Source organism: Leptodactylus fuscus, chromosome 6 (assembly GCF_031893055.1).
Source record: "Leptodactylus fuscus isolate aLepFus1 chromosome 6, aLepFus1.hap2, whole genome shotgun sequence".
Taxonomy (NCBI): domain Eukaryota; kingdom Metazoa; phylum Chordata; class Amphibia; order Anura; family Leptodactylidae; genus Leptodactylus; species Leptodactylus fuscus.
Window position 1 is genome coordinate 147009716 of NC_134270.1, and position 27150 is coordinate 147036865.

The 27150-nt window shown below is 41.7% G+C and overlaps 1 protein-coding gene across 2 annotated transcripts; it reads right to left on the minus strand.

Moving 5' to 3' along the window:
• Positions 1–2712: 2712 nt before the first annotated feature.
• Positions 2713–26899, minus strand: SLC32A1 (solute carrier family 32 member 1). 2 transcript variants are annotated; one of them, XM_075277562.1, is made up of 3 exons: positions 26784–26899; positions 21681–22339; positions 2713–4786 (listed from the first exon to the last, which is right to left on the minus strand). In XM_075277562.1, exons 2-3 carry the CDS (start codon positions 22047–22049, stop codon positions 3599–3601), a joined length of 1557 nt encoding a protein of 518 aa, XP_075133663.1. In that variant the 5' UTR covers positions 22050–22339; positions 26784–26899; the 3' UTR covers positions 2713–3598. The 2 variants fall into 2 exon arrangements, with proteins under 2 accessions (XP_075133663.1, XP_075133662.1); XM_075277561.1 differs by lacking the exon at positions 26784–26899 and having other exon boundaries at positions 21681–22448.
• Between the last annotated feature and the right edge of the window lie 251 nt (positions 26900–27150).

Here is a 27150-nt window from a genome sequence, read left to right on the forward strand (position 1 = left end):
CAGATGTTCAGAATATATTGGTCGCCATTCTGTACCCTCTGCAGATATATACAGAGAGGGTACGGGAAGTTATAACTATAAAACCCCAAAAGTTAAACTACACTACAAGGTTAACTCCAAAAAATTGTTTATTCATCCAATGTTCAGTGCGTTGGAGTGTTGTATAGCACTTATGAGCAAATTCTGGCACTTGTAGAAAATTGTGTGATACTTCATGATAGGTAAATGATCATATCAGTAAATGGATACTATATGGTACAATGAGGCATGTATGGCATTGGGTCAGCCAATAAAACACAAGGGTGTAGTATGTTGTCAGCCTTGGATAGTGAAGGGAATAGGGGTAACACTATAACTTTGTTACCTAGGGGTCCTATATGTTGCATTTTTATGAGGTTCTGGTTTACTGTCTAACATCCCTCCGCTGTTTCTGCCACAACTAGAGATGAGCCTTGTATTGTCTTTCCATTCGTACCAAGCCGAGTTCAGTCCAAATATTTCAAATTGTTCAAGTTCTTTTTTTACAAATTGAGATTCACCTCAGAAAAACTAAAATGGCCCTGACAGTGTCATACACTATGTTATATAGATACGTTCCTAGGAGTCCTGACAGTGTTCTACACTATGTTTTATAGATAGGTTACTAAGAGCCCTGACAGTGTTGTACACTATGTTTTATAGATAGGTTCGTAGGAGCCCTGGCAGTATTCTACACTATGTTTTATAGATAGGTTCCTAGGAGCCCTGACAGTGTTCTACACTATGTATTATAGATAGGTTCCTAGGAGCCCTGACAGTGTACTACACTATGTTTTATAGATAGGTTCCTAGGAGCCCTGACAGTGTTCTACACTATGTTTTATAGATAGCTTGTTAAGAGCCCTGACAGTAGTTGGACCACAGTGGTGACATGGGCATGCCGACTGTCATGACATCATGACGCTTGACTTGCCCATGTCACTATTGAGTGGTGTTATGTCACAGGTCTCAGTGGTGACTCCAGGTTTATGATGTCACTGAATAGACTAAAAGAGAACTTTGTGCACCACGAGGAGACCCAAAAGGAAAGAGGGAAGGTGAACCCGAAATGAGACAAATCTTGTTCTAGTCCCCAGCTTGCCATACATTAAAAGCGATACCATCATACATAGAAATAAGTCACTGCATCTACCTGCCTGAAAAAGTTGCCTTACAGAATTATGTATGGTACCCTTTGGTCAGAGAAAGGTGCTGAGGGTAGTTATGGTGGAATGACGGATCATATACATGTTCGTGATAGAGACTGCCTTCAAGAACCCTATGAAACCTCAGGTTGGTTAGCGTCGGAGAGTAATAATAATGTACTTTGTATTTTATTCTTGTATTTGATTAAAGCAATGTGGTAATACTAATTAATATCATTGTGGTTTAATAAATATGGATGTTACAGCTTTTCACCACAGAAAGGAGTGACAGTATTTATTCCGGACAGATAACGTAGCCATACAGAGGTCTTCCATCTAGTCAAGATCTCCACCAACTCTCAAATGGAGGACATGCATATTGCTAGGTGGTGCAATCCTATGTTAATAATTGTCATCACTCTTCACCCTTTTCAATGACATTTAAATTATATTGTTCATTTTTATGATCTATAGAATGAATTTGACATTTTTTGCTGGAAAAGACCAATGGTTTTGATGATGTTACTTATAACTATAATAATATCACGGCCTACTGATCCTTTAAAGACCTCAACACTTTGGAATCACATAGTAGGGACATACTTAGGCTACATACACATGAACGTGTGCATCAAAGACCTGTGGGTTGTCTGTGCCCTCCATGAACCCATTAATTTCCTGCAGTGAGCCCTGGCAACAAAACAGATAGGAATAAGACCTGTCATGAGTGTTGTGCATATCCCCATACAGAGATCAGTGATAATACATGCACGTATATATGGGACCATATTAACTAATGCATCCGTGTGGATAAGAGACTGCGAGCAGCTAGAGAAGACAGCTTCTATGTCACCCCAAGTGCTTTACCACATCAACACAGATCAGTACTTCTATATACTCTCCTATAGGATCCTGATACAGTTTTTGAGTGTGAGAGTCATGAAGCAAATTTTTCTTTACTTCCTGTGTGCTTTCTATGGCATCCTAACTATCATATAATGGCCAGTAATTGAGTTATTCCTCATGTATATACATTACACTATTGTTTTAAAGGGGTATTTCCATCATAACAAGTTACCCCTATCTGACCACTCACATCACCATTGATTAGTAGAATGGGGTCATGTTGTCCCAGTGGTCCGGACAGCATGCACACTGATCCATCGAATTCAAGTGCCCAAGTACAACATTCAGTTATCTTCGGCACTGCCATTGAGATGAATGGTACAGTGTGCGCTCTGCCCCATTCAGAACGGGAGGCAAAACACTCCCATTCTTCTGATCAGTGGGAATCTGAGCAGTCAAACCTCCACGGATCTGCAAGGTATCCTATGGATAGGAGATGACTTGTCATGGCGAGAATACCCCTTTACATTTGCTGAAAGCTTTGATATGCTTTAGCTTGTCGACTGTAGATGGCCATGGGTCCCTAGACTTATTCATTGGTTACTTACCCAACATGTCACCAGTTAGTGGAGCTGTATACTAGCCATGAGTAAAGTATCAATACAACACTGTGAGTAAGGTGGCTGTCCGAGACACAAAGCAGTCATGAGAATCTCTCTTTATTGTTGTATATATTAAGGTACCACAATAGAATTTTAGGATATACACTTGTCTGTGAGCACAGTTACGTCACACATACACACACACTCACAGGTAACAAACCTTGCACTTTGGAAAAAACTGCACATGATGAATTTCCACCCCTGTACAAACCCCTTGTGTGTGTATTTACTCTTCTAGGTGAACCCCACATTGGAAGAAAACACTCAGTAGGCATTCACAGCTGCTGCTTCTAGGTGGACTGTGACCTCTTGGATTGAATTGTGCTTGAAAAACCAGGACACGAGTGACATTTTCATAGAGTCCGACTGGTGGACTCCGATGAGATTTTGTCGTACTCTACTCCTTACAGTAACTGTCACAATGTGATAACCAATATGAAAACCAGCTTGGAGGAATGATAGCAATATGCCCTGGTGGGCCAGTGGTGTGCCTAGCAGACTGTATGGACGAGTGGGCAGTGAGATAATGTTGCATGCAGGCTTTTCTTACGTGGGACTCTTTACTATAGACTTCCTCTGTGATAAGTTTTTTTTTTCTATATATATTTATATCCACCATAATTTATCCAAATTAGATTACCTCTAAATAAATATAACAAAAATAAATTATTTCCCTTTGATTCATATACAGATATCTTTTTGTAAGCTTTTCTTGGGGGGAATAGAAAATGGAGTCAATAAATCATGATACGAGCATGTTCTAGCTTTTCAGCTACCAGATGTTCCAGCAACACAAAACAAAGCGATGCATTGGTGGCGCCATCTAAGGTAGCAAACGCCTTACTGTGTATAGCCAAAATGAGGATGTCAGTAGAAACTGATGCATAATTATTAGTGACGCTGATGCCAAACTTCACTGTCTTTGCATTAATCTTCTATATTGTACCTAAAGGCTTCTATTAGACCCTCTAGTGAATGTATAAATCCAGAAATGCTACAGATAGAACCAATGACAAAAATGGAAACATCAAAAAAGACATGATGCCACTGAAGCTTCCTCCACAAAAGCTTAAGATGGAAGAGGCTTGGAAGCAAGAAGCAAAGCCCAGCTCCTGTGAGGCTACCAGTGAGACCCATCAAAAGAGCAAAGTGGGGCACATAGATGGCCATCAGCAAGGTAAAAATAACTAGGGCACATCTGAGGGTGAGGCCCCAAGACTTCAGTCTCCCGTCTCCCCCATAACAGTTTGGGAAAAATGCCCTGGTTCCTTCCTGGAAAAGAGATCTTTCTAAGACTTCTACTGCAGCGAAGAAGGGCAGCGGGTAAGACAGCAAGGCTTTGGCCACCAAGAAGATATTGACCACTGCCCTGATAGTAGAGGGTAGGTTGTCTGTTATGACCTCCTTGGTTTCGTCTGCCCAGGTTAGATAAGCCACCAGAGCAAAAAGCCCCTTGAGAATGCAGGCGGCGATGTGGGTCCAGTTCATCATGCAGTGGAATTCTTTGGGGTTCTGCATGTTCCCTTCCAGAGAGGGCAGGAAGATCTGGGAGGTGTAGCTGAAGACAATTATGCCTATGGAGATGGGGAACTTCTTTACATCTATGTAAAACTTCACTTTGTCCCAAGCCCAGTCTCTGGCCCTGGACAGACAATAGGCAATCACTAAGATGTTAATGACAAAATGAGCTAAGGTGCAGAGCAAACTGAACTTGGAGACAGACTTAAGGTTTTTGAGGAATGCACATGGAAGAAGCACAGCAGTGGCTATGATTGACCAGGACTTCTGAGAAATTGGTAGGGTAGGGAAGCTGTTGTACATCAAGTTTCCACTGACCACCACATAAAGGATGCACGTCATGACCAGTTCGATAATCTGAGCCACATTAACAATCCTTCCCCCAAGTTTTGGAAATCTCGGTGCGCAGCAGGCATTGGCAATGTCCACATATGAGTCCCTCACTCTCACAGTCTCTCCGTCTTCATTCTCTTCATACAAGCAAGCAATAAGAATCTTTCCAGTGTAGCAACACACAACGGCAGCGAAAATAATGAGGAACAGTCCCAGATATCCACCGTGAAGAATTGCGTAAGGTAATCCCAACACGAACATCCCCTGTAAAACACAAGCACAGCACAAGTCAGAGATTAGATAATCCTTCTATCTATATACTTCCAGAAGTATTGGTTTACCCATGATTCCCTTGTATACCATGCTTACACACTATTTAAAGGGGTTATCCAGGAGTAGAAAACATGGCTGCTTTTTTCTTCCTAGGAAGTGACAGTGTATACGAGATAAGTCCTAGATGTGTGAATGACACTGTATCAGTGACCGTGCTACTTCTGTCCCGTGTGTTTTGGCGGCGGAGTGTAGGGAAGATGTCTGCGCTCTCAGCCTGGTTCTGGAATGAACACTTCTGGCTGCCACAGAATGTCACCTGGGCGGACCTGGCGGGCACGGAGAGCGGGGAGCAGTCTAATAGTGAGGATGTCTGATAGGCTGACATCTATTTTTTTGTGTTACTTCCTTTGCGATCGACTGGTAGATTGCGATCGAAGTATTGGGCACCCCTGCTCTAGAACACCCCTGCTCTAGAACACCCATTTTCACGTGAATGAAGATATAGGGGGTAATAACAGCCAAAACATGAATTAACACGAGGACTTGTTCCTGCTGGGATATAGATTTACTGTTCATTTACACCCATAAGGGGAGAGATCTTAAGAGGAACTTGTCACGTTAAACATGTAGTCTTATAACTTGTCATTATTTCTTTATATTCCTGCATCCTCAGAGTCTAGGAGTCCAGTGGGTGGTCTTATGAGTGACTGATAGGCTTCTTGCTTAAAGAGGTATTCCAGTTTTCATGATTTAATTTATTAGTGTTTCCCAAACCATGGATCACAACCCCTTGGGCCTTACTCACTGTCTTACAGCTTCTTACACACTGCACGTCTGCAAAAGGATCTTTAGTTATGTCACAGTCATGGGGGAAATGTGGATGTAGCAGAACTGAGTTTGTGGAAGGAATAAATCCGGATGCGTCAGATCCAAGATTGTTTGATAAGAAGTTTGGATGCAGCTGAGCTGAAAAGAAAGTAGATGTACTAGAGTTTGTGGGTGAAGAAATGTGGGTGTAGCAGAGCTATGTTTGAGGGAGAACATGTAAGTAGTAGACCTTTATGTGTAACTGGCGTGTGTGGAGGAAGATTAAGCAGGACAGAGACAGTATGAAAAGCATAATGGATGCCTGATATAGCTGACTTCAGATGGGTCTAAGTATAGTAGTATGGGGTCCTGAATGAAAGTCTTGTGCAAAAAGAGATACTTCTTTCAGAAAGTTTGGGAACCAGTGTTGCAGAAAACAAAATAGCATATACTTTTTTACTATACATGTAGTTAAAGTTTTGCGCACACTCCTGCATTATTCTGTCTCTAAAGAAAAAAAAACATGGTCGATTTCTAACTATGTGGTCAAATGTCCAAGTGGTTTTTCTATTGCATTGCAATGGGATAAAAGTGAAGTTTTATTTGTCTGTCGCAGTGCTGGACACACAACACATTATTCATAGTCCATTTTGAGTCCTATAAAATGCATCCATAGGTGAAGTAAAACGGACTAAACACGACACCCGCATACCTCCCAACCGTCCCGATTTCCGCGGGACATTCATGATTTCGGTGACGTGTCCCGTGGTCCCGAATGAAGGGAGGTATGTCCCGATTTCAACTCAGATCTGCGTCCAGAGGACGCAGATCTGAGTTTAACACATACGCGGCTAAAGCAAGGAGCTGTCACAGGTCAGCTTCTTGCTTCGCCGGTGCACGCCGCCTACTGGCTGTGTAGACGCGATGTGATGACGTCACATCGCATCTACAACTGTGTGTGAGAGAGAGGCACGGAGAGTGCGGTGGGGGAGCGAGGAGAAGGTAAGTGTAATGTGTACACTGTGGTGGAATGTGAAACTGGGGGCAGATGAAGGAGAGGATGGCATGACACTGGGGGCAGAGATGGAGGGACATGAATCTGGGGGCAGAGATGGAGGGACATGAATCTGGGGGCAGAGATGGGGGGACATGAATCTGGGGGCAGAGATGTGGGGACATGAATCTGGGGGCAGAAATGGGGGGGACATGAATCTGGGGGCAGAAATGGGGGGGACATGAATCTGGGAACAGAGATGGAGGGAACATGAAACTAGGGGCAGATGAAGGGTGTATATGAAACTGGGGAGAGATAGAGGGGGGGGACATATAATTTACGGGTGACTGTAGGAGGATTATACTGTGTACGGGCACATGAAAAATTAATGCGAATGGGCGGAGTCAACACAAAAGTGGGCGGGGCTACGCACAGCGCACATTTTGTCCCTCTTTCGGTTCTTCAAAAATTGGGAGGTATGCACCAGTCATGTGGTCCTCACACAGATCATGTGACCCCTGGCATTCAGTTAATTGTGTAGTAGACTGGTTAATAGTAAGATATTGAGGAGAAAACATACAGTATTACTACAGCATCAGCTCATCATTTCCTTTATTTGATTGTTTAGTTGATTTTGTAACCTAGTCACTTGACCAGAACCATGTTTAATACCATTCTGTTAGCCCATAGATGCATATTAGAAAATTGTATGATACCCAGTTCCGTAGGCAAATAAATGATAAGAATAAAAACTGGGCTATCCCTTTAACTACAGAGACAGAAATTATAGTCAATCACTATGTAGGACTACCTGCTGTTCTCCTATAAACTAAACTATAAGCTAAACTCTATACCTCTCTCTCTCTCTCTCTCTCTCTCTCTCTCTCTCTCTCTCTCTATATATATATATATATATATATATATACACTCATATATCTTCTTTTACACTAATGGGGTTGTGCACAACTTCAAAAACATGGCTTCTTTCTTCTTCTCAGGGAGCGTCATGTCCATTGTTCACATGACCATGCTGCTACTCTGTTCTTTAATGTTGTAGAGATGTGGCATTGCCATGTGACCAATGGACATGGTGTCACTTCCTGAGAAGAAGAAGAAAGCAGCCATGTTTTTGAAGCCTGCACAACCCCTTTAACAGACCACATTGTAAACTGCTACTGCACACATTGTTCTTTTGCTGTCCCGTTGCATCCATTCTATTACCATTAACTTTATCAGAACTCCCAAAATATGATGAAACAGTTTTTTCTTGACTTTAGGTAAAGTGACTTCCCACCCATAGCATGGAATACACCATAGATGTACAGCTTTAAGTGTCTTCTCCTAGATGGAGCCACAAGAAGCCATCAAGAACCAAAGGAGTTATCTTCAGTGTGCTTGAGAACTTCCAAGATGTGCCTGGGACCCAAACATTCAAAATGGCTGAATTTCCTGTTCTCACTTTTGCACTGATCTTATAACTGCTATGAAACAAACCATGAATGTCCATTATGATGGGGTCTGTTAAAAAAAAAAAGATACCAATCATAAGTGATGGTGAAGAGACACTGAGGCTTCATTCACATCTATGCAAGAGGAACAAGCCTTGCACAGAGGACTTTTTCCTCCATCCGTTTGTTTAAAAATTACCCCAAATGGACCCCATTTCATGAAGGAAGTCCACTTTTATATGTATCATTGCTGAATTATATTGTTCAGGTATATATCATTATTGAATATAGTGTTTATGCATGTGTCAACAGTATATTACATTGGTATGTGTGTATACAAGTAATGTCCTGCCATCAAGATCAGTTATATTGCCATGGAAGGTTTATTGTTTTACAATGTCCTGGCCAGCCAGGCATAAGAGAGTATGAACGGCCATCTCTGGAGTATCTCTCTTTCCAAGGTAGAGCTAGAACAATACAATTCTTACTTTCCCACCTGACGATCAATTAGCTCATCCCCCACCTTAGGGCATAGAAGAAGGAAGGACACCCTGGCAGGGGGTGTAGCTAAGTACAAGCCAAGAGCTTTGGAACATGGGACACATTTTGGAACCAAAAGGACTTTGAGTTATTAGATTTATTATGTTTGTCTCCTTTAATTTTAAAACTGTTATGCTTGTTTGTCATTCTTTTGTCTCACACACACACACACACATATAATGTAAGCCGATGGCTGGTCCGGTAATGGAGGGGGTGTACATCTCACCCAGACTACTAAGGTGGGTGAGATGAGAAAACTCCAGAAAGAACATTTTTCAGCAGATAACTATTGTCTGCTGAGGGTTATTTCAAAGTTCCAGTTACTGGGCTGGATTTTTAGGAATGGCAGGTAGGTTGGTAGTGGGACCTGTCATTCCAACCCCCTCCAGTCCACACTTTGGGGATATTCCAGCAGTGACTCAGCTGCAGAGAGTCTGCTCATCAAGGAGGCTTAAGAAGTTGCTCCAGCAGCAATACTTTGGCAGAGCTTGGCTGGAGTGCCAAACAGAGAGGTCATTTTTTTGGAGCTGTGTCCTGAATTATTCAACTGGTTTTGGATTTCTGTTATTCTAGGTGAGGTAATCTATTCTATGTTCAGATAGAGCCTAGCCGGGCAGGTATTTATTTTTGTATTATTTCCTTTTGTTGCTGCACCGTTTTGTTTTGAGTGAAAATAAACTCTACCTTTGTTTGGACTAAAGAAACTGGACTTGTGTGTCTATGCTGGGGCAACGACACGGCCACTCCTTGCTGGAGAAATTAATTTTTTTTTATGTCCTGGGTGAAGGCTGCTGCCGCTATGCAGACCCAGACTATGGAGGAGATACTGAAGCATCTTGTACAGTCCAATGTGCAGCAACAACAAACGAATCGTTTGCTGATGGAGCAAATTGCACTCCTTAAAGAGACTGTTGTCACTAGCCCGCAAAGACCTCTGGAGCACAGAGATGAGAAGCGGACCGTGCAAAGAGCTTTGCAAAAGATGACCTCAGATGATGACGTGGAGGCCTTCCTGACTGTGTTTGAGAGAGTGGCCGAATGGGAGAAACTGCCAGCTGCTGACTGGGCAGACGTCATTGCACCCTATTTGACCGGTGAACCCCAGAAGGTCTATTATGACCTCTGCCAGCAAGATGTCCAGGACTATGATAAACTAAAGGCAGAAATTCTTGCTCGGCTGGGGGTAACCACTGCTGTCCGTGCCCGGCAGGTACATACCTGGAGCTACCAGATGGACAAGCCTGCCAGATCCCAGATGTACGACCTGATTCACCTGGTGAAAAAGTGGCTGGAAGCAGACACCTGTACCCCTGTAAAGATGGTGGAGAAGGTGGCCCTAGACCGGTTTACCAGAGCTCTTCCTCCTGCGATGCAGCGCTGGGTTGGACATGGAGACCCCAAAGATGCCAACCAGCTCGTCAGCCTTCTGGAGAGGTACCTGACAACTGAGGCGGAACTCTGTGATGACCCTACAGCGCGACCATCCCCCAGGAACACCCGGTGGAGGGCACCTCCCGGTAAGACTGTTCCGATATTTGAGGGTGGAGGGAAAAGAGCTTGTGATGGGTTTTCCAGGCAGTCCACCAGCTCAAGAAGGGGCTCTCTGCTGGAGAAACCAGGGCTGGTACAGTGTTGGAGATGCCATGAACGGGGACATATTGCTGTCCAGTGCCCATTCACCTCTGAGCCAATGGACTGTGACGCTGGTGGGCGTCAATCATTATTTGCCAGACCTGTCTGTGCTGCGGCACGGCCTCAGGTCTGCCAAGTTGTGGTGAATGGCCATTCTGTCCAGGCTTTAGTGGACTCTGGTAGCCTGGTCACTCTGGTGCATGCCAGCTTGATAGCTGGGGACTCTATCCCAGAGAAATGTATGAGTGTTTGTTGCATCCATGGGGATGTCAAGGACTATCCCATGTCCAAGGTCACCATAGAGACTATATTAGGATCTGTTTATTATGAAGTGGGTGTTGTAAAAAACCTTATGCATAATGTGATTTTGGGACGTGATTTCCCTTTGTTCTGGGATTTGTGGGGAAAAGGTACGACCACACAGCCAAAGGTAGAAACCCTGCCTACTCCCAAAGTGCATGAGGAGAGCGACACCTTTCCATTACAGGTCCTAGCTGGAGAGGAGGATGATGCCTCTTCCCCAGCTCCTGAGCCTAACATACCTGAATTAGAAATCTCACCAGATAATTTTAGTACTGAACAACTGAGAGATCCCACTCTTGCTAATGCTCGTGATAATCTGACAGTTGTTAACAATGTGCCTCAGGAACCTGATGCTGACCACCAATTCCCACATTTTGCTATGAATATTGACCTCTTGTATCGGGTTGCAAAAAGTAATGGGGAAATTGTGGAGCAGCTTCTCGTACCAAAGCCATACCGCCGTGTGGGCTTGATATGGCCCATAATCATGTGCTTGGGGGACACCTAGGGGCGGAGAAAACACAGGAGAGGATTCTACAAAGATTTTATTGGCCAGGCATGTACAGGGAAGTGAAGGACTACTGTGCGTCCTGTCCTACGTGCCAGGTACATGCCCCAGCCCCACATTTCCATAGTCCCTTGGTTCCCCTGCCCATTATTGAAGTTCCTTTTGAAAGGATTGGTATGGACTTGGTCGGTCCAATAGTCAAGTCAGCTAGAGGTCACCAATATATTCTAGTTGTCTTAGATTACGCTACTTATTCGCTATCCTGAGGTGGTTCCCTTGCGTAATACGACATCAAAGAGTATTGCCCGTGAGTTATTCTATATGTTTTCAAGAACAGGCGTACCTAAAGAGATACTGACTGACCAAGGCACACCGTTCATGTCAAAGGTGATGAAAGAGCTATGCAAGCTGTTTAAAATTACCCACATACGGACCTCTGTGTATCACCCCCAGACAGATGGGTTAGTGGAGCGCTTTAATAAGACTATCAAACATATGCTTAAAAAGCTGGTAGAAAAAGATGGTCGTGACTGAGATTGCCTGTTGCCATACCTGATGTTCTCTATTAGAGAGGTTCCACAAGCGTCTACAGGTTTTTCCCCTTTTGAATTAGTCTATGGTAGACACCCCAGGGGCTTACTTGATATAGCCAAAGAAACCTGGGAAACAAAGGCTTCGCCATACCGTAGTGTCATAGAGCATGTAGCTCAAATGCAGGATCGCATTTCAACAGTCATGCCAATTGTAAAAGAACATCTGTAAAGAGCACAAGAGGCCCAAAGCAGAATTTACAATCGTTCTGCCAGAGTCCGAGAGTTTAACCCAGGGGACAGAGTTTTTACTTTGGTGCCTACTGTGGAGAGCAAGTTCTTAGCGAAATGGCAAGGCCCATATGAAATTGTGGAAAAAGTAGGGCCAGTCAACTATAAGGTTCACCAACCAGGGAAAAGGAAGCCTTTTCAAATCTACCATGTGAATTTGATTAAGCCCTGGAACCAGGGGAATCCTTGGTGGCCTCAAATACAGAGGTGGGTGATTCGTTGCCTCCAGTCCTTGTGAATGAGACCCTCTCAGTGCCCCAGCAACAGGAGGCAAGAGAGTTCCTGCAGAAAAATAGATGCAAGTTCTCTGATCTACCAGGGCGTACAAACCTAATAGAGCACCATGTAGAGACAGAACTTGGGAGGAAAGTAAACCTCAAACCCTACAGAATACCAGAGGCCAGTAGGGAGGTAGTGTCAGCTGAGGTTAAACACATGCTAGAGTTGGGAGTGATTGAGGAGTCCAAAAGTGAGTGGTCTAACCCAATTGTATTGATACCAAAGCCCAATGGTACTTGGAGGTTTTGCAATGATTTTAGAAAATTGAATGAGATTTCAAAGTTTGACGCTTATCCCATGCCCAGGGTTGATAAGCTGATTGAGAAGTTGGGTAATGCCAGGTACATAACCACACTGGACGTTACCAAAGGTTACTGGCAAATACCTTTGTTTAAGGAAGCCAAAGAGAAAACTGCCTTTGTTGTTCTGGAAGGTCTGTTCCAGTACAGGGTTATGCCATTTAGTTTGCACGGAGCACCTGCTACCTTTCAGAGGTTGATGGATCAGATCTTGTGGCCACATCATGACTATGCAGCGGCTTACCTGGATGAAGTGGTCATTCATAGCCCAGACTGGGGAAGTCACCTCTGTAAGGTGCAGGCAGTACTAGACTCCATAAGTGAGGCAGGCCTTACTATTAACCCTGAGAAATGTGCTTTAGGGCTGGAGGAAGCCAAGTACCTGGGCTATGTCATTGGCAAAGGGGTAATAAAGCCCCAAATCAATAAGGTGGAGGTAATACAGAACTGGGCAAGACCACTGACCAAGAAGCAAGTCAGGGCATTTCTTGGCATTTCGGGCTACTACCGGAGGTTTGTGCCAAACTTTGCCTCTATTGCAGCTCTTCTTACTGACCTGATGAAAGGTGGGAAGTCAGTGATGATCCACTGGACACCAGAGGCGGCGTTCCAGTGGTTAAAGCAAGCTCTAGGCCAGCAGCCAGTGCTGATAGCCCCTGACTTTAAGAAAGTTCTTAGTGCAGACAGATGCCTCAAATGCAGGTCTAGGAGCGGTGCTGTCCCAGGTTGTAAATGGTGAGGAGCATCCAGTAATGTACCTGAGCAGGAAGCTATCCCCCGCTGAGAAAAACTACGCCATTGTGGAAAGGGAGTGCTAGGCCATTAAGTGGGCACTGGATGCCCTGAGGTATTACCTCCTGGGCAGAAAGTTTAAATTGATCACTGACCATGCTCCTCTTACATGGATGAAAATCAATAAGGACAGAAATGCTAGGGTTGCCCAATGGTTCCTGTCTCTGCAAAATCTTGTGTTTGATGTAGAACACAAGCCAGGGAAATTATTGGGAAACGCTGATGCCCAGTCAAGGGTGCATTGTATGATGGCCACAAATGCCTAGCCCTCCGGTCTGGAGAAGAGGGGGGGGGGATATGTAGCACTGAACCCTTTGGGTATCAAATTGTTAAATTTAATGGTAATTTGTGTGCGCTATGTGAACCCCTTACCTTTTTCAATTGTGTGTATGTCTGACTGCTCAGAGCAGGATTTGTATTAATCCTGAAAAACTCCTTTAAGGCTAAGGCCCCATGTTGCAGAAACGCAGCTTTTTCTGTTGCGGATTTTGCTGCAGATTTCTGAACCAAAGCCAGGAGTGGATTGAGCAGAAGGGAGAAGTATAAGAACTTCCTCTATATTCCCCATTCCTTTTGTAACCATTCTTGGCTTTGGCTCAAAAAAAAAATGTAACAAAACCTTCAACAAGAAAAAAAAATGTTGCATTTCCGCGATGTACCATATGCTTATGGTTTTGTTGTATAGAGTTCATTGTTCAGTAAAAGTGACGTTACCTATATTGTCCTGGTCATTACAATTACAATGATACCTAATTTATATCATTTATGTTATGTTATACCTTTACAAAAATTCAAATAATTCTTTGAGTCACCATGTTTTGACACCGTTAACTTTTTTTATATTTCCATCATTCAAGTTCAGAATTTTTGGAGATATCTAATGTTTTTATGGTTGTTTTTTATAATGATCTATGGAAAAATGAGTGAAAAGTGATAATTTTATTTTTGGCTTAATTTTTGGACTCCCTATGGGACTCAAAGGGGTTCTCCAAGGAGTCTGTAATTACCAACGCCCTCTCCTCATGAGTTTTGCAAGTGGCAGATCCATGGGTTTCAGGCTGGTTCCAACCCCAGGTCACGTGATCAGAACTAGCCCAGCCCCTGTGTTGCTTTGCCTCCTCCCTGCTCTCCCATGTTCACTAATAGTTACCTGGGGACCGGGCATAGTTATGGGAATTCCGGCTTTTTTTCAGTATGCTGGATCATTTGGCCTCACTCATAGAAAAAAGCCAACTTGTTCAACTCCCAACCTGCTCCTATTTTAATGTGCTCTGCAAAAACCACTATACACACCACTATTTGGCAAAATACATTATTATAATAGTGAAGTCACCCTCCATGATACAGATAAGGCCTTATTCACATGAAAGTGAATGAGTGTATTCACATGTCCGTTTTTTGATGTACTGAAAAAAGTCAGTTAAAAAAATGGACATGCTCTATCTTTTTCCGTTCCGGTGGACACATGGACCCATTAAAAATTAATGGATCTGGTTAGAAAGTAATGTCTGTTAGAAAGGGATCAGTGGGTTGGTCAAAAAAGATAGACCAATAAAATTCATATTCCATTAAAAGTGAATACAACCATCAAAAATGTAAACATGGGATGGAACGGATGCAAATTGGCTGGCAAAATTGCCCATGTACATCTGTTTGGATCCAAAAATGGCACGATAATGTGAACCTGGCCTAACCAGCAATGAACACGGGAGAAGAGAGAAGACAATTGGCTCAAGGCCTGGTCACGTGATACATGATCAAAACCAGCCAGGAGCCCCTGATTCCTCGCACATAAAACCTAAGAGGAAGTTAGGGTTGATAGATGCCCTGGAGAACTCCTTTAAACCCTTTGTGGTCTGATGACCACTATATTGAAAAATCCATTGACTCCTGTTACAGGTTGCCTGGGAGCTTTCAATAGGCTTCTGGAGATGACAGTCCTAGTCAACATGCTGGTGTCTGCATGCCACCACTCTTTAGATGACTTAGTTGCATTTGACTGAGGCATCTAATGAGTTAAGATCCCACAATCAGAAAGTTCTTACTTCCGGCATCCATGTACAGTGGATGTCCAGAAGGGGTTAGAGGGGACGTTCTGGTTTTTATGATATAATTTATTTAATTAGAAAATAGAAGGTCATACAATTGTCTAATATGCATGTATTTAGACACCTCACTATCCGAGGGCAAAAGTTAGACTGATCCGCAGGTGGCGCTGTTCACTGAGCGAAAACCCTGCGGGACCCAATCCTAACACCATCCTCCTGGGAAGCATGGACACAGGCAGACTTGCACCAGCTGAAACCATTCGCAGAAGAAACAGATGGAGTCCAGCGTCACACCAGGCGATGTATAATAAAATATAGCTTTTACTTTTATCCATTAAAAAGTCACATTGTCACCATAAAGAAGTTGAAGCAGATGTACAAGCGTAAAAAGGCTACGCGTTTCGGAATACGCCATGAGGAAGGAACTTAACATGTTCCGAAATGCGTAGCCTTTTTATGCTTGTACATCTGCTTCAACTTCTTTATGGTGACAATGTGACTTTTTAATGGATAAAGAGTAAAAGCTATATTTTATTATACATCGCCTGGTGTGACGCTGGACTCCATCTGTTTCTATAGCTCACATATATGGAATGGCCAGTTATGTATTGTATCTATAGGAGAACTGAATCGGACTCCCCTCACCAGAAAAACGTTCATTTTCAACCAGATTTCAGATGTCAGTATTTGCTGTGCTGTGACATCACCTCTGAGTATCTCCTGATCTAGTCTATTCTGCTGGGGCCACAAGCTCCTGAGGGGGCCCACTCAGCTGTGGCATAGGGTACGGGCCTTCGGCCAGCTGGGAATGGCCAGGATCCTGGACCATCATGATAGCGGTCAAGGAAAGCCAGCCCAGGAGAGGTGATTAAAAATAAAAAAAATACTCATACTCACCTCTCCTGGGCCCAGCATCCTCTCCAGCTCTCTTCTGACCGGTGTTTGCTCCCTAGTAGAGATGAGCGAATAGTATTCGAAACTGCAATTTCGAATACCTCGCTCCATAGGAATGAAAGGGAGCGGGAAACTCTAGTTTCGAATAGTATACGCTCATCTCTACTCCCTACGCCTCACTGCTGGGGCCTGTGATTGGGCCCAGCGTCACGTGGGGCTAATGACATTATTACACCCCACGTAACCGCTGAGGCCTAATCACAGTTCCCAGTAGTAAAGTCTGGGGAGCAGGAACTCAGTCACAAAGGCAAAAGAGGAGCAAGGATGCCCAGGAAGGGTGAGGTAAGGGAGTATAAGTGTTTGTTATTTTTAATCACTTCCCCTCTGATTATTATACTCTGGCATCTGAGGTGACCCTAGAGTATAATAATAGTACTAGCTCTAGGGGGAAGCTGTTGGGAGCATATAATACTGTGCAGCATGTTATACTGTGGGGACCATTGGGAAGCATATAATATTTTGATGGGGCCACTGCGGAGCATATAATGCTGTGTGGGGGGGAGACTGCAGAGCATATAATACTGTGTGGGTCCACTCTGAAGCATATAATATAAAAGAAGAATCCGAGGCAGATGTCTTCCTCAAATTCCTCTTTACTTTTCGATGTCCAAACAGGTTCTGATTACTTGTATGGAATGGACTATATAAGGCTAAGTTCACAGAGGGGGCGGTATGGCAGATTTTGGCACAGAGAGTGACGCGGGGAGCTGTGTCACACTCAGGTCAAAACCCGCCTGCCACGACTGCCGTGGCTTCTGACAGTCGCGGCTTCGCCCTCCGGAGCAGCCTCAAATGAATGGGCCGACTCCGGAGGCTGCTGCCACCAGGCGGGCACCGCGGCTCAACAAGCCGCGGAATCCGCCTAAAGAAAGGGCAGCCTCGGGATAAGTAGCCTGGCGGTCTATGTAGACCGCCATTGTGATGGGGTGGATTATGACGTGGATTACGATGGGTATGGAAATGGCTGTGATGGAGAGGGCCCCGTGGTAGAGGCTGGACTCGTCAGGCCATTTGGTAGTTTTGGATGGGTTTGTCTTCATTGTCAACAGAAAGGGACGACGAGCACCAGGGAGCTTTACGAAGTTGGTGCCTTTGAGCTTGTGGGTAAGGACTCGGGGTAATATTACTGGTGCCAAGGGAATATTATATATTTGGTTTCGGAGGGTTTTGGGCTTCAAGGTCCTCCTTCGTTGGGTCATTATGATCTAGTGTTTTACATTCTGGGTAGGGGGTAGACACTTATAGTGACTACGCAGTTAACATTGGGTTTTGGTAATATGTTGGCACTTTTAATTGTAATTTATGGTAATTTATGGTTATTTAACAAAACGGCTGCTGTGGCCAATTCAATCCATCCTGGTCTCGAGCCTTTATTTAATAAGGAAGCAACTTGGCAATGCCCTTGTCATGTGACCTCCTTTGTGTCACGAAACCCCTTCAGTTACCTCTGTCCAGGTATCTAACGGGACAATACAGTGAAGTTATTAACAAGAAGACATCACCACCTACACACAGGCAGCCATGTTACTATCATCTACAGTCAGACAGCCATGTTACTATCACCTTCAGTCAGGTGGCCATGTTACTATCACCTACAGTCAGGCAGCCATGTTACTATCACCTACAGTCAGGCAGCCATGTTACTATCACCTACAGTCAGGCAGCCATGTTACTATCATCTAGAGAAAAGCAGCCATGTTACAGATCACCTGGAGACAGGCATGTTCTGAAGTACCTAGAGACAGGCAGCCATGTTACAAATCACCTAGAGGGAGACAATCCTGTTCTAAAACAACTGATGTCAGGGCGACTGTTACAAGTCACCTGGAGACAGACAGCCATGAAGAGTGTCTCGCCTAGATGCAGGAAGCCATATTAACTCTTAAGTATCATAATGGTATGTGTATGATAGTGGTGTATGATAGACACCATCATAGTACTTAAGGGATGAAAATCACCTAGAGACAGGCGGCCATGTTACAGACCACATTAGAGACAGGCAGCCATATTACAAATAACTAGGCAGCCATGTCAAGTGACCCTGCTTTCCTGGGAGTCTGTATAGTTTATAAATTACTAAAACACGACGGTAGAAAACTAAAAATTAACTAAAATTACAAGAAATCCATTTTAATAACACGCTTTATTAAATAACAGTCTCACAATATAGGAAGCACCATAGATGAATTTGGTGTCAACTTAACCATTACTAACCTCAGGATTACTAAGTGGCGGAAATAAAAACGTCACAATTTTTTCTTTTATTTAACCAGTATCTATGTGCAATATTCTTTATGGGTCTGAGCATATCGAACTGGGCCCTGTTGTAAAGGTCATGAACCTTGCAAAGACCACTCCTACTTTTGCTGCAAAATTTCCAATTGCAAATCAACCAGTGAAGGGATATACGAGGTTGAACTGCCCGGGAAACCTAGACAATGTAGGTTTAATGTCCTGAGGGATATCTCTAGACAGGGTGCAATCACTACTGGGCCTTGGAGCCTTCAATGTAAGAAGACACCATTATCACAGATAGCACATAAGTAGGGGGTCCCAGTACGGATTTTACAAGAATCTTCAAGTTATGTCTCTATTGGTCTGTGTGTAAAAAGACAAAGCCTGGACTTGGATTCATCCTTTGCAAAAGGACATCCTTCCACCATGAGGCCCATGTTTCCTATAGGTTATACGGGCAGGGCTCGTCGAGTTAGGACAACTCATTTCATGTCACTTCTTGGTAAATTAGAACTACAGAGTTGAACTACTGGAACTACTAAAGGAACCACTGTCTGGGAAAAGACACTTGGAAAATATCATGCATACATTATATTGTATGGCTACAGAGCGTGACAGTATCGTCCTTCCATATAGTCACTGAAGGCATGGTCAAGTAGTCAAAGGGTGGTAATGCGAACATGGCTCCATAAGCAACGGTGCTACCCTGCCCCCATGTTCTATGTCACTAATATCATCCTGGCTCTCGAAACCTGTAAGTATACTTAAGTAATGTCCATAAGCAGAGATCAGGGATATAGGGGTGAAGTAGTAACAGTCAGTAAGGGGCCTGGGACCCTGATGGACCCCAAATGTCACTTTGTCATATAAAATATACTACTATATTAAATAATACAATGTAGGTAGATGCCACATTACAGATTTTGCATTCTGGTCCAGGTGCTACAAGTTACACCCCTGGCAACTGACCCAGGTGAAAATGCAATGAGACGTCATATGATATTGGATGGTCTTACAATAAAGTCCACCATAAGTTTATGAGTAAATTTCAACAGCAAATGTAGTGCAATGAGGTTGAATCTATTGCAATACAGATCTAAGATCTAGGACACTGCCCATAAGCATGGAAAATGGATTCATCTACTTGAGTTTTCTCTGCTGTTCCCCTAGCACTGAGATCCTCTATAAATAACATTCATCTACAAATAATCTGATGTATAAGAGTTACCAAAAGATCAGTTACTTTTCCAGCATGTAGGTTGACATGTCGGAGATCCACACAAAATGGTAGTGACACTGAATACCCAGGCCTCTATATATATATATATATATATATATATATATATATATATATATATATATATCAATAAATACTATAGATGGGTTGGTGAGAGAGAGAGAGAGAGAGAGAGAGAGAGAGAGAGAGAGAGATGGGATTGACTCACTATCTAACTATCGAAATTTAATCCAATGGCATTATGTAGCCTGATCATGAGGCTTGCACCTAATACCATAAAGAAAAAGAAAGAAAGAAAGAAAGAAAGAAAGAAAGAAAGAAAGAAAGAAAGAAAGAAAGAAAGAACATTGTACATAGAAAGTACATTGTCTATAGAAATAAAGAACGATAGATAGATGATGGATTGATAAATACATAAATGATATATAGATAGACAGACAGACAGACAGACAGACAGACAGACAGACAGACAGACAGACAGACAGATAGATAGATAGATAGATAGATAGATAGATAGATAGATAGATAGGAGCCAATTCCAATATCAATCGTACTAGCCATCACAAGCCCATCTCTGCAAGGCCAACATAATAGCAGCCTGTAGTTTAATTTTCCTCCACTAGGGGGCGGTAATATCCATAAGAAAAAGTGCCCAGACTACCCTATTCTGCTATGTAGAGGTATTCACAGCTGGACTGCAATCTTCCCAGTTCTGCCTTAGTCTCGGTCTTCACTATGTGAAGCCTCCATACCCCTTATATGTTAATAATTTATTAGAAAGTTACACTTCTATATTGTCATTGAGATACTTGTCTACATTTCATGAATACTACAAAAGCAATTCATCCATGCCCAGACTAGTGGTCAATACGTTATCAGGATCAGGAATATGGAGTCTGGAACCCAGGAGAGGGGATTTAGATGGAAATTTATATAAAACTCAGAAAATTGTTATATTTTTTTTGTTTATAACAAATACAAAATAATTACAGATAAAGAGAAAGAATACAGACTTTACATAGAAAAGAGATCGATAAAATATATACAGATAGAGGGATAGATAGATAGATAGATAGATAGATAGATAGATAGATAGATAGATAGATAGATGGGTTTGACTCATAAACCTATCTATCTATCTATCTATCTATCTATCTATCCTTATACATTGTATACATCTATCAGAAGGATATTCTTTGTGTTTGTGAATTTCTCTCTATCCTTCATGCGACTTTTCCATGTCCCTGTCATGTCTTCTTGTGCAAAATTTCGTTTGTACAAAAATATATCATGTCTGCTAACAGACAGGACAGAGGTGCCTTGTATCTGACGATATTTACCTTTCATACCGATATTTCTACTGTATCAGGTAACTATATATCTTTCTTACACATTTGCCATTTATATCTAAATAATGGCAAACGAAAATATAGATTTTTATTCCATTATTTTTTCTTTGTGTCTATCCCTCCATCTTTTCATAATCTTTCTACATATCTATCTATCTATCTATCTATCTCTCTCTCTCTCTCTCTCTCTATCTATCTATCTATCTATCTCTCTCTAAGTTAGTAATAGGATTTTCTACAGATGGATTCTCTTTAGGGGCTTCACATTTGGGGTCCCTTTGCCCCTATATATTGTGTTTGTATCCCTGCCACTGAAGTATTGCAGATAGGAGACGTGAATGGAATGAATCCTATTGAGAGCCCCTGACCCATGTATAATTGGGATTATCTTTCCTAAGGGAATGCCATACTTGTATGTAAGATTTACCCTTTAGTGCTGGATGGAGAGCATTATTTTGCAGGGAGGGGCTATTTGACTCTATAGTAAAACTGGACTAATAGAAACAGAAATTTTTGACCTTGGAAAAATGACCTCCACAGGCTATGGTATGATGGAGTATGTCCAAACCCTCTGTGATGACCACCACCATCTTGGATCACTTATTTAGGACATGATGAGATGGATGATAGAAGTCTTACCTGGATGGCATTGGTGACATTCCAGCCAGCTTCCCATGCTGTGATTCTAGGTTTTCCACCCGTGGAGAACTCAGAGCATAGTCCTTCATCTTTTGAGGAAGAAGGAGGGGGACCTGTGCCATCTCTTTGGTAATGGATGTCTCCTTCTGCAGGGACATCTCCAGGGGACACCTCCGTCTTCAGGATGTCCATCTGAAGACCTTGTCTGTGTTCCATGTCCAGATCATCACAATGAGCAAACCCAAGAGCTTCTTCATCGGTGGCCGCCTGGAAGCCCATCCTGGCAAACATCCCACTCACCTTGGCCTGTGACTTGTTGGACACCGAGGTGGCCACATTGGACAGTTTGTTCCTTATCATGGTAGCCATGTTGGCTTGTCAAGACCCGACGAGATCAGGAATGTCCTCCTTCTTGGTCTGCAGGTATCTCCTTGATGTAGACTGTTACCTCCACTTGTTCAGACTGGTTCTTCTCCACCCCAAAGCCCCCCTCAGCATGACACCTTCTGCAAAGGGAATTAGGACCTCCTAGGTATCGCCATGTTCAGCACCTTTATCTTTCTGTCTTTGTGTATTTGGGTTCCAGATATGAATAGAAACTTGGTAGACTCTTCTTCTGTGTGGACTTCCCTCAGTGGAATAGGAGCCCAATGCAAATCCTGTGGTGGGTGTGTGATTAAGATAGGGAGGGGGAAATGCAGTATGTTAGTATTGTGCTGAGCACGGGCAAAGAATATCTACAGCTAGCCAGTGGAGATTGGGAAAAAATTTTGATGGGGGGAGGGTTAAGGGAATGAGGGTGTCTGCATGACTGCTGCATATCTGGGGGAGGGTCTAAATGTTCACCCCCACCCCTTTTGTCACCAATTGCATTGCACAATCCCAGCCTTCCAACACTTTAAGCCTCCCATCCTGTCACCCCATGCAGTAGTCAAATCCAACCTTCCACCAAAACTCGGCCATTATTCCACTACACCTCCCAGCAATGCCCCAGAATCCCTAATGTCCCAAACCCACGTCATCAGCCTTCATCCTACATCAATTCATCACCCTCAGTGACATTTCCCATAAACGCACCATCATCTTACCTCCATCCATGACCTTTAGTGATCTAAACCATCTCTCCATCCTTAACCATAGCTGAACCATCACCTCTGGAGCCCTAATGGCCTCCTGCCTATACCTGTCCCTGTATTATAGAGCACAGTGCATCCACATTTGCACCACCCTCTGCTCTCCTTGCTTGGGGTGACAATGTTTTACATAAAGGGAGAATGACAATGTCTATTCATCTACTGGAGGAACCTGACGATCTAAGGAGCACAAAATACTCAACAATTTGTTTCTATTCACTGGAAAATCACTTGTAATTTCCTTCTAAGACTTAATTACTTGGAGATTCTCTGCAATGCTGCAGAAGCCTGGACTGAGGAGTCCTGAAATAATGGACGTTATATAACAGACATCTTATGTCAAATGATATCAAGGTGTATAAACATCTACATAGATAGATAAGATATGGATAGGTGTGTATATACACATGTGTGAAATTATATAAAGATATATCCATACATACATCTATGGAGAAATAGGTATATCGATAGAAAGAAATAACCCAGTAGATAGACATTATATGTGCAGAATATATGAGAAATATATAGATTAAGATATATGTATGGGATAAATAAGAATATCGATAGAAAGAGGTAGATGGAGTAGATAGATAATATACATGAAAAATATATAGTCAGTGATATATCTATGAATAAACAGGTATATCGATAGCAAGAGATAACATAGTAGATAGACATTATATTTACAGAATATATGGAAAATATATAGTCAGAGATATATCTATGGATAAATAGGAATATCGATAGAAAGAAATAACACAGTATATAGACACTATATGTGCAGAATATATGGAAAATATATAGAATGAGATATATGTATGGATTAGTAGGAATATAGATAGAGGTAGATGGAGTAGATAGACTATATATATATATATATATATATATATATATATATATATATATATATATATATATTGTAAAATTATATGATGTATCTATACATGTATCTATAAGTGGAAAAAAGAATGGTAGGTAAATAGATAAATCTATCTATCTATCTATCTATCTATCTATAGATAGACATCTATATATAGTGTAAAATAATATTAAGTCATCTATCTATGGCTAAACAGATATATGGACAGCTATAGAAATAGATAAGCAGGTAAATATAGATAGATTACACACAAACATATATATATATATATATATATATATATATATATATATATATATATTAACGTGTCAAATGATATATACATGTATCGATAGATAAATCTATCAAGAGAGATATCTCTATAGATAGATAAGAGATATCTCGATCGATAGATAGATAGATAGATAGATAGACAGATAGATAGATAAAGGAACATACGGTAGTGACATATCCATAAATAGATATATGGACAAATAACATGAAAGTCAATATTTTATTCCACTTTATTATTTCCCCTCCATTGCTCATTACTATGATGATGAATATTCTGTAAGATTTCTTCCAGAAGCTCTACCTTCCTTCTTCCTCGGCTGGTATAGAGGATGTGGGTGACATAAGGTTTGTGGGGTATCTGGAGGGCTCAGGACTAAGGAATGTTTGGGGCTATATTATATGGCGTGTATAACTAGATATGACATGCCGGATCCCTCCTTTACAAATCACATGCTTACATCTCACTGCACAAATAGGTCAACATTTGTCTGCTAATATCACATTATTTTTCCTGGGAAGGGAATTCCAGATGATCCTACAGGGGATGTATTGTAAATGCTGTGTTACAAGGAGTTTTTTTCCTTCCAAATGAAACTAAGGATTCGGAATATTTATATAATTAATAGAAGAACGAAATCATGAAACAAATATATAATAAGTGTATAAAATAAAGGGGACAAAGCATAATTGTAAATGTAATATAAATAATTAGAAAAAGAATGCATCGGGAATGAAGGAGAGCTGTGTAATGTAGAGTCAGATCACAGGAGAGGATTCTGTGTAAATAGCAGTGACATTTCCTACATGTGCCCTGTATCGTGAATCTGTTATAAGAGACAATACACAGAGGAGAACGCAGGGTTAAACTGAGAGGGCAACAATATTATTGTCTATGGCACCTTAGGGATTATTCTACTGTAGTGTAGTGAATGTGAATATATATATATATATATATATATATATATATATATATATATATTAGATATAAATATAAATATTTTTACTATATTCACTATATATAGTGCATATATATAAGATATAAATATTAATTACTATGTATAATATGTTTGTGTATATACATGTTAGATATAAATATGTTTACTATATATATAGTATATATATATATATATATATATATATATATATAGTGTGTGTGTGCTTATATATGATATAATAAATATCTGTAAATTCAACCACAATCACAGCTCAGAAGAAGTGTAACATACTGTATAGGTAGCAGACTAAATCAATATCTATCTATCTATCTATCTATCTATCTATCTATCTATCTATCCATGTATCTATCTATCTATCTATCTATCTATCTATCTATCTATCAGTTAGTATCTATCCATCCATATTTTTAGCTACCTCTTTACATATACATCTATTATATATACATATATTTCCAATATACATTTCTGATTGATTCCACATTAGATGTTCTGTCTTGATAACTTTAGCATTTTATTTGGTTAGGTTTTAGCAGATAATCCAGGAGAAGGCTATGCCAGGGATTGTAGTAACTACAGGACAGTCCTCAGACTCCTCAGCCAGGACAGGTTGTGTTGTTCTAGATATTTTGGGCATAAGTGTTCTGAGAGATAAGAAAGTGTCTATTGAGAAAGTGAGCGCACAAATTGTATAAAACAAAGAAGTATAACACGAAAAACAGAGATGTAGGGGGAGTAAGAGGGAAAGGAAAGATATAAGAACAGAGAGGGGAAAAAGAAAGTGAGAGAGTGTTAAAAAAGAGAGGAAAGAAAGAGAGAAGCAAAGATAGGATGAGAAAGAAACAACTGAAATAGGAGAGAGAAACAGAAAAGGTTAGGATATTGAGATATGGAGGAAAGGGATAGAGAAAGAGGAGAGAAGGAAAGGTCGAAAGAAAAAGTAAGGACAGAGATTTAAAAAAAAAAAAAAAGAATTTTAGAGAGGGAAGAAATCATAAAGAATAAAGAACAAACAGAGAGAAGAGAAGAGAAGAATGGAAGGACATGAGAGGGCAGAAAGATAGAAAGTGAAAAAGGACAAGAGAAAGGTGAAGTGAGGGGATGAAAATATAAAGGGATACAATAAATAAGCAAAAAAAGATGGAAAACAAGAAGTAATATAGAATGAGGAAAGAAGGACATGGGGAAGAGAAGGAAGGAAAATATATAATAAAGAATAAGAGGGAAGATAAGAAGGAAGAAAGGGAGAGAAAAGAGAAATGAAAGATGGAAGGGAACTAAAGTAGAGCTGAGAATGGAGAGAGGAAGAAAGGAAGGAGAAAGAGAAGACAGAAAGGAAATTAAAAAGAAGAGGGGGAAGAAAGTGGAGAGAAGAATGAAGAGAGAAAGGGTAAAGAAAGGGAGGAAGAAAATAGAAGGGAGAAGGAAGAAGAGAGTAATATGGCAGAGAGAGCTAGAGAGAAGTGGAATAGAAGATGCTCGGAGAAGGAGAGTAAGAATAAGTGGTAAGAAGCACAGGACAGAGAAGACAAGTGAAGAGAAAGAGAGGAGAAAAGAGAAGGAGGATGAGAAAGAGACTGGAAGTGAAGGGACTGTGAAGACGAAGGGAAAAGAAACCGCAAAGAAGAGACAGATCACACAATAGAGACAGATCGACACAAAACTCAGAAGAAATAATGAATGATGAGGAGTCTAAACAGACCTAGGGGAACAGTCAGTAAGTAGGACTGTCATAGACATATGGAAATGGAAGACAGAGGATATACAAGCAGAGGAGGAGGACACGGAGCAGGTGAGTGTGGTTATAGTAAAGCCATGTGCTGCTCCTATCAGACACAGTGAAGAATCAGCAGTCTCCCTTTACCTAGTTGGTGTCATGTCCATCTGTGCAGCAGTAAGAAGCTCCTGAGCTGCACTCTCAGCCTGCAGGGAGCTCTGCTGCTGAGCCTCCATCATCTCAGCATACACACAGCCCGGTCTCTCTGCCACTTATATACCCCACACACAAGGCAGGTGCAGCTCCAGAGGATTAACAGCACCGCCTCTCAGCATAGCCTGCACATCCACCTCCTCCTCAGCCCCTGCTAAACTATCAGCAAACTATATGATCAATCACTCTTATCTCCAGTCTCCACTATATTGCAATAGAATTTATTGTTCTCATAATTGACAATTAATCTTCTGGACATGGTCAAACTATTATCAGCGATATGATGGGCTGGGAATCATGT